The sequence below is a fragment of the Anticarsia gemmatalis genome, chromosome 20 (assembly GCF_050436995.1).
Source record: "Anticarsia gemmatalis isolate Benzon Research Colony breed Stoneville strain chromosome 20, ilAntGemm2 primary, whole genome shotgun sequence".
Lineage (NCBI taxonomy): Eukaryota > Metazoa > Arthropoda > Insecta > Lepidoptera > Erebidae > Anticarsia > Anticarsia gemmatalis.
This window is the reverse complement of record NC_134764.1, coordinates 5,179,807-5,188,110: the sequence shown is the minus strand read 5'-3', so window position 1 is coordinate 5,188,110 and position 8,304 is coordinate 5,179,807. Positions and strand designations below refer to the sequence as shown.

General features: G+C 36.2%; 2 protein-coding genes across 2 annotated transcripts; one reads left to right on the top strand and one right to left on the bottom strand.

The window, feature by feature from the left end:
- Positions 1-1,059: 1,059 nt before the first annotated feature.
- LOC142981678 (NPC intracellular cholesterol transporter 2 homolog a-like) lies at positions 1,060-3,189 on the bottom strand. The gene is made up of 4 exons (XM_076127748.1): positions 3,079-3,189; positions 2,393-2,506; positions 1,713-1,891; positions 1,060-1,312 (listed from the first exon to the last, which is right to left on the bottom strand). The coding sequence occupies exons 1-4, from the start codon at positions 3,149-3,151 to the stop codon at positions 1,178-1,180; spliced, it is 501 nt and encodes a 166-aa protein (XP_075983863.1). The 5' UTR covers positions 3,152-3,189; the 3' UTR covers positions 1,060-1,177.
- A 2,276-nt stretch (positions 3,190-5,465) lies between these two features.
- Positions 5,466-8,118, top strand: LOC142981828 (NPC intracellular cholesterol transporter 2-like). Its single transcript, XM_076127952.1, has 4 exons — positions 5,466-5,587; positions 6,483-6,596; positions 7,283-7,461; positions 7,944-8,118. Exons 1-4 carry the CDS (start codon positions 5,515-5,517, stop codon positions 8,076-8,078), a joined length of 501 nt encoding a protein of 166 aa, XP_075984067.1. The 5' UTR covers positions 5,466-5,514; the 3' UTR covers positions 8,079-8,118.
- Positions 8,119-8,304: the final 186 nt, after the last annotated feature.

The following is an 8,304-nucleotide window of genomic DNA, read 5'->3' as shown; positions in this document are numbered from 1 at the left end:
TTTGCTGTACTTTTATTATGATTACTAGCTGACTCGCGCAAGTTCGCCTGCGTCACATAAGTGAGAATGGGTCAAAATTTTCCCCGTTTTTGTAACATTTTTCACTGGTACTCTGCTCCTATTGATATTATAGTATAGATTTTTACTGGTACTATGCTCCTATTGGTCGTAGCGTGATGATTTATAGCCTATAACCTTCCTCGATAAATGGACTATCTAACACTGAAAGATTTTTTCAAATTGGACCATTCGTTCCTGAGATTAGCGCGTTCAAACAAACAAACAAACTCTTCAGCTTTATAATATTAGTATAGATTTTGTACCCTAGTAAGATTATACGGAAAAATAACTATCTGCCCTAGTTAAGTTCTTTTAAAGCCTTGGTAAGATTTGTTAAAATATGAAGAAAAATCCGTAAGTTTAAAAACTATAAAAATCATATTTTCATATTAAAGCAAGTTACTTATTCATTAAAATTATTTAACTGAATAGAAAAATATATTGTACAATCTAAGATAATATTATTTGGACTTTTTGCATATTAAACCCTAAAGCAGCTCAACATAGTGTTTCTCCTTATATCGCTCAATCAATGCCATATTATAAAAACGTTAAGAGAGGATTTATCCCGAGAGTCCAGAGGCCTTCATAGAAAATGTGTAGTTCTAAAAGACTGTTATAGAACTTTATTTTTTTCCTAACAGCATTTTCTTTCGCGTGAGTAAACGATATCTATTTCTCATACACCCTCGTCTTTTGGTTTTGAGCCGTCGACCGCAAAGAATGTAAAAGCATCATATAGGTACTATGCTCCTTGATGAACCATATTATAGAATATAATATTAGTATAGATAGTATTTGAACAAAAGTTTTGTACATCGGAAGATTCGTGAGTTACCTCTCGCATTTTGGCGGGAAATATTGACAGGTGTCATCACTTTCTGTTCAGTGACAATAAAGTAATTTATAACGATATTATAATAAACTACACATATTTATTACTGATTTTTATTTACTACTTGTGCGCTCCGACAATTAGAAGAATTCCAAATAAAACACATTATATAATTATTAATGTTATATTTAAATTTATGTCCGTTTCTTTCCAATTTCTCGTTTTGTAGACTGTTTCACCATTTACTTATCATGTAGTGATGAAACAGGTCGTTAGCCTTTATTATTCTAGATCAATGATAGTTCCATTAAGTCCTTCCCTCGTGTTGAGTGCAGTCCTCACTCTGACCGGGACGCGGAGACACATGAACGGAATGTTGTCATCATCCACGATTCTGAATTCTATGTTCACTGTGATCTGAAATATTGTCAGTTGTTTGTTTATTTATTTATTACCACCTTACACAGAGTATCTACTACATATGCAAGTTATAGCTACATGGCAAACGCGCGTTTGCATCGCTTCTAACGCATGTTAGTCGCCTCTGTAACGCGCTACATCGCGACAGTATTGATACAAGCGCGACCGCGTCGGGTGACATTGGGGAGAGAACGGAGGGCGGCGCGTGAGTGGGTACCGCGACTAAATCGCGTTTGCATCGCGATTGAATCTGGGCCCGTGGGCGAGGGCACACAGCTAGCGACCGCTTTGCGGCTGTATCGATGCTACGCGCGACAGCATCGCATTTGCATCGCTTCAAAACGACGCAGTAGGGGAGGGGCCTTACTCTTTCTACAGACAAAAGACAAACACTTACGGGAGGGAATATAGTTTCAATATACATCTTGAGCGTGTACGAGAGGACTTCTCCAGCCATCACCGGGCAGAAGCCGTTGTTGAGGAAGTTGCACGTCTCCGCGTTCTCCTTCAGGTCGTGAGGGAACATGGTTAACATCTGCGCTGACGCCAACGTGCGCATTCTACGGATGTTGTGAGCTGAAAATGTATTCGTTAATATATTAGGTCGGGGAAAAAGTCTTTTCGCATTATGGTATGAATGAACTTAGGCTAGGCCTTGGATGGAACCGAATATCAGGAATAGATTACCAAAATCTGTAAGGACTGTTTAACCTTCTGCCACAATACTCTTTAAACTATTAACCCTTTGACGGCCACGGTCGGCTATACTCGACAAACCAGAAAAAGCTTACGACGCTTTCATCGGCAAAAGTCGACAAAAATATAGCGTTGTGAGCACGTTCTGATTTGTCGAGTATAGCCGACCGTGGCGGTCAAAGGGTTAATGTAATAATGTCGAGATAACTCACGTGTATAATAGGATACGGGAATTAACGCGAACACGCATTTTACCTTAAAATGCCTAACGTTTCGGCGCAGGTTGCACTCGCCGTGGTCGTCAGTCAGCCTGCGATAATTCCCATATTCTATTATACATTAAACATGCAACGCGAGAGTTTAAAAGTTATGATAACTTACGTGCTCTGAAGACCAAGTGTACGACAGCGTTAGTGTCGTGGCGAACCACACACGGCGGAGTGTCACATCCTTCTATGTAGGCGTGGATTGGCAGCTCGCCGGCAAACGCCGTGCCTGGAACACAAGAAGGTTTATCATCTACTCTTTTACATACATAGTTATAAAAAAATCATATAATTATATATATATAGGTACAGTGTTGAAATTAGTGTGGATAACATTACTAGAAAGTGACAAATGTTGATTCCAAACGCGGTAGTAATATTATTTCAGCAACTTTTACTGAGAATGTGGAGACGAAGACTAAGATATATTACGGATCTAAGCTTTTGGAAATTTCTGATAAAAAATACTATATATCTATTTCCAGGAAAACCTGTAATCCCGGAAGATTACTTCAGTTCGCTGGATTTTTTCCGAATTACACGTTGCTATTAAATATAAGCGGGGTAACAGAGTAACTTGGAACGCGTGAAACTTAACTTTTTGTTAGAAAGAAAGGGATATTAGTGTAGGAGTAATACGCGATAGCAAAAAAGTGTATATATGTGTACACAGGGCACATTGCGTAACCCTGAACTCCGAACTCCGACAACGAATTTCTTTAAAAGCCTTCGTCTGAAACACCCAGATACAGGCGAAATCAATGAAATAGTAAATACACATAGTTTGATGAACTAACTTACATCGACTAACAGGCGTGCTCTGCCCATTCACAAGCGCTACGAACCCGCACAGGGCAATAATAAGACGTATCATGTTGATTGTAAGTACTCTGATTGACTGCTGAAACTCACACACACTTCATTTTAAAGAGATTTACCAGATAAGTTTTAAACAGGTGGCATATTGAGCCCCGTACACACTGACCGGTTAATTCAAATAAGAGCGCTTATTGGCGTAATTTCAATTTGAAACTGTGACTTTACTAAGATTTGAGTAAAGTAATATACAAGCAAATAAGAAAAACCTTATAATGTTTATGTAATTGAGAGTTCATTGAAGTAGAAAGTCACAGTCTCGCTTTTGGCCGACTACATTTAGCCAACAACTTAAATTACCTAATTAATTAATTGGTAACTCGTCAAAGGTAAAAGGCTTGAAATAATTGTTGACTATTTTACTATATTTCATACAGATCTTAGAAAAAGAGTTCATTATAACGTACTTATTTTACACCTAATAATGTGACTGTCGCGGCCCGCGATATCAAAAACAAAAACGAATCTCAATAAGAAGGAAGAGTTGTGTTTTCCAATAATAAATAACTAAATAATAGCTGGCTAACTGCTCTAGACATGTGTACCAACCTTTAAGATAATTTTAGATTAGTCTGCTGGTTTTTCTATTTATCGTGTGGGCTAGTAATTCCGCGTCCGAAATTACTCATAATTACTGATTACATTAAGCACTTATAGGTAAAATAAAAAAAGTAGGTATAATAGTTATCTGCTCTTAAAAGATTATTCAGTTATATTTTAATTGTTAAACGGGTACTTGACGTGGTTTAGAGCGCTCTTTCTTGGTCGTGTTAATTATTAGTTTTTATAAAGATGAAGTTTTACTAGTGGTTCTTAAAATAATGTCATCTATTTCTGAATTTTCTCGGATTAATAAAAAAATGGGCAGCAGAGATGATTGAAAGGTAACAAAATAAAATTGTAATAAGTTTGTTGATCAGATAATTGAAAGTATTTTTTTATCGAAAACCAATAAAAAGTGATTTACCCCTGGTTTCTGAGGTAACTTCATTGCTATCCCCAGTTTCTGAGTAGGTACATTTAGCGGTAGTTTATCTATTCAATAGCGTTAAAACTCATATAAAAAAATAAAAAAACGCTATTGAATACATAAACTACCACTAAATGTACCTACTCAGAAAAGAAAGCACTGAAGTTACGGAGCGGAGGCGATAGTTAGAGTCTACGGACTTTTCAACTCAATATATCGCCTCAATCTAATATATAAAATTCTCGCGTCACAGTTTTCGTTGCCATTCTCCTCCGAAACGGCTTGACCGATTTTGATGAAATTTTGTGAGAATATTGAGTAGGTCTGAGAATCGGCCAACGTCTATTTTTCATACTCCTAAGTGACACTATTTCTTTTTATTTTAACCTATATGGCAAAACAACGTTTGCCGGGTCAGCTAGTTACTTATAATATTGTAGAAAAAAATGCGTATGGTAACTAAATTTTTTTGTACTATCTATCAACCAGATATTCTAAAAACACTTATCGACTTCTTTATTGGGCATTTATGAAAAAGGGGATGAAAACAAAGCGAAACGATAGAAACGTTGAAAACTTTGTTCTGCCCGTAATTAAACACCATGGATAAAAAGATGACGAATAATTATCGAGATAATGTTGGAATTTAATCAATTAATCACTGGACACACCTGACAGAAGGAAAAACAATGAACAACCAATTAGGCGGATTAACTACATAATTGGTAAGTATGATACAATGTTGCAGTTTGAAAACAAAATCTATGTTTTATTTGCTGATTTTGCGTCAGACTTATTTCGGGTTAAACAAAGGTGGAGACCTTATTTGATAATTACAACCTGCACGTATACTTCTGCAGTGATTTTTTCCTTCATTAAGATGTATGCCTTGGTTTTATAAACGAAATTGTGTTGAAGCTGACAACTTTGAGAAGAAATAAAAATGTTTTGTCACGAAGTATACCTACCTAAATCTTCTTCGTTTTTCCTAATCCATCATTGATCTTTCCCCAATCCCCATAAAAAATCTCATTACTGCTTTTAGGCTAGTCAGCTACCTACGGCCTATCTAAAGCCGTGGATCCTGCATTGATGTCGTGTGATGAGACTGATGGAATACAGTACAGTAGACTAGTATCCCTGAAACTGACAGCTGTAGCAAAATTTTGGCTCAAAAGACGTAACATATTACAGTAAGAATTATATTAAAAAAAAACAAAACGTGTTTGTTAATTTCGGTAACATGGCGGCAAACTTATCAGCCATCCCTCGTGGCGCAGGTGTCCCTTATCATTGATAAAAGTACGATTAAAATGCGTTCGTTATCGACTGTCTCATTTAAATACCATCGAACGTACAATTCATTACTAGTCATTTTTTAAACAAGAGAAATGTTGCGTTTGGTGGTCCTGCTGTGTGCGTTTGCAGCCCTGGTGAAGGGACAAAGCACCCCTGTAAGCCAATGTAAGTACCGTGAACTGTGGCTTCTATACTATGCTATTTCAACTTAACCAGCCGAAAATTTTAGCTATTTTCACTGGTATTTGTATTTCGTAACAAAATGTACCTCTATACTTTGACAGAAGTCATATTTTTAAGACAATCTTGGTTTAGTAGCAATTTATCGCTAAATAAAACATAATATTTGTAATTGAATCATTTATGAGTTAGTTACCATGACAAATTATAGATGCCATCGTTAATTATAGTTTAACAAGACCATGAAGAAAACCATAGGTAGTTACATTTTTGCGTACTTTATTCTTATGGTCTTACACTTACAGTGTCAAAATTTTATTGAAAGTGACAAAACTGTTTATAACTAATCGTAGCTTGCGATGTTTTTTTTAGGAAGACAGGTAATATAAACCAGACTGTTGAGTCATATAGCGTAACTCTCCTAAAAACTATTTCGGTTAGTCTTGACTTTTTAAATTATATGCCGAATGTAATACAAAACTTTGTGTAAATATGTAAAAATTGCCTAATCAATACGCCCGATCTAGTACAAAAAAACTTAATTTTAACACTTCAAAGCTTCATATTGATCTCCAAAACTTAGAGTCCTTAATAAAGTTGAATGGTAAGAACGTGTCAGCAGCAGTTTAGACCAAATTCCTATTATCGTAATATGTCTGTAAGATCGTTCGTTCGATCGAATCGTTATTTGCATGTAAGAAAAACTAATTATTTAAGTAGCTGTTAAAACATATTGCGCAAGCTACCATTACACTGTCACGGTATCAACTCAAGATGGAATCCGATTAAAATTCTAATCTTGATAACATAGGTCAATGTTTCTTAACCTGTGGTCAGCGTATTATCAACAGGACTTTAAGTCTTATTGTCTTTGCCACAGGTACTGCCTACCCCGGTGTGGTGCCGATCAACGCATACATAGAAGGATGTGACAACCCGCCGTGTCAGTTCCCACGTGGATCTGACGCCGTTATCCACATGATATTCAGAGCACGTAAGTTCATTACCTAAATTAATAAATTAATGTAACCCAATAATGTCCCACTGCTGGGCAAGGGTCTCCTCCCGTAATGAGGGAGGAGTTAGGCCTCTAAGTCCACCACCCTGGCCAATTGCGGGGTGAGGACTATGCACATCTTTAAGAAATCTTAGGCATGTAAAGTTGCATCACGATGTTTTCCTTCGTCGTTGGAACAAGTGATAATTATTTCCAAAAGTCAACCACTAGCGTTGGAGGCACCAAGTTATACCACTCGCCTATCACTGCTTTTTTTTCAAAGACATATACTAAAAGTAGGAATAAAGTTGTACCTGTAGAACATGTTTGCTAATTTAAAATGTTGTTTAATCGCAAACTTACGTTTTACGTCGCGAGATCATTCGATCGCAATTACACAGATTACAATGCCACTAATCCACAAATCAGAAGCACTAAATGGAAATTATAATTTGATTTATAGTAGGTATATTATTTAGTTGATGCCACCTGCACAAAATCTGGTGCAGGTGTTTGATATTAGCGATATCTATAGATAGACCTGGGTGCCTCCGTTTGGCGTTTTTATAAATGTATAAATACTTATCATTGTTGAACTAGTTCAAATTCCCCCGTTCAATGTTACCCAAATGATTCAAAGTTACCCAAGTTGACTGTAAACTTATCAAATATTATATTTTCAGCTTACAACATCCGTAGAATGCGCACATTGGCGTCAGCGCAAATGATAGGGATGATCCCCTACCCTCTGGAAGAGAACGCGGAGACGTGCAACTTCCTCACGAACGGTTTCTGCCCTGTGATGTCTGGAGAAGTCCTTTCATACACACTCAAGATGCACATTGAAACGGCCTTCCCTCTTGTAAGTATACCCTAAGTATTTCTCATCCCTATAAAAAAATCTCTAGAGTCAATTGAATGTTAAGACCTTAATCATGATCTTTGCCTAGTAGATAATATCATGTTACTTAGTAAGCTAACCAATCAGACGTCACTTTATGATTATTAAAAATCAATTGGAGATAATTAACTGCGTCAAATCACGATAATCATTATCAATTACTATTTATACAATATTTCACGTCTTCTCCGGATCCACTTATTGACTAAATATTAAATTCAGGCTGTTACAAACATATTAACTACAACTAATAATCTCAAAGAACTTATAGGATTATGTTGATTATTATGACAAATACTTACAAAGAATATGAATGACAATTTGTAAGTGAGAGCAACAGACCAATGAAATTATGGGCCCGAGTAGGTATAGTTAGTTTTCATAGCATAACAAAATAGACCGTAAAAACTACTTTTCTACAATATTTTTGTTTTTATTTTCAGATCACGGTGAACATAGAATTCAGGATCGTGGATGACAACAACCTCTCGTTCGTGTGTCTGCGAGTGCCAGTGAGGATCGTGCGAGCTGTCACCAACCTACAAGGAGCGCTGAACGGAACCCTTACAGATCTGTGATATTTTAACTATAAATCTACCGATATAATTATTAATAAGACTTTATTTTTGTTTTATTTCGAGCGAATAGCGAGAGGGAATAAGTATGGCTATCCTTACATATAAAAATAAATCACCTCTAAGTATGAAAATTGTACGCGTATAACTTTTGAAATGCTTTTGAACAATAAAATTTAAGTGGACAATTATTTTTTTAAATGTTTGTAATTTTCTTAACTGAATGTTT

Coding starts and splice junctions, on each gene's coding strand:
- LOC142981678 (XM_076127748.1), bottom strand. CDS start 3,151: ATGATACGTCTTATTATTGCCCTGTGCGGGTTCGTAGCGCTTGTGAAT. Junction 1,892..2,392: donor ACACTTGGTCTTCAGAGCAC/GTAAGTTATCAT, acceptor ATACATTTTCAG/CTCACAACATCCGTAGAATG. Junction 1,313..1,712: donor TTGAAACTATATTCCCTCCC/GTAAGTGTTTGT, acceptor ACAATATTTCAG/ATCACAGTGAACATAGAATT.
- LOC142981828 (XM_076127952.1), top strand. CDS start 5,515: ATGTTGCGTTTGGTGGTCCTGCTGTGTGCGTTTGCAGCCCTGGTGAAG. Junction 5,588..6,482: donor AAGCACCCCTGTAAGCCAAT/GTAAGTACCGTG, acceptor TCTTTGCCACAG/GTACTGCCTACCCCGGTGTG. Junction 6,597..7,282: donor CCACATGATATTCAGAGCAC/GTAAGTTCATTA, acceptor TTATATTTTCAG/CTTACAACATCCGTAGAATG.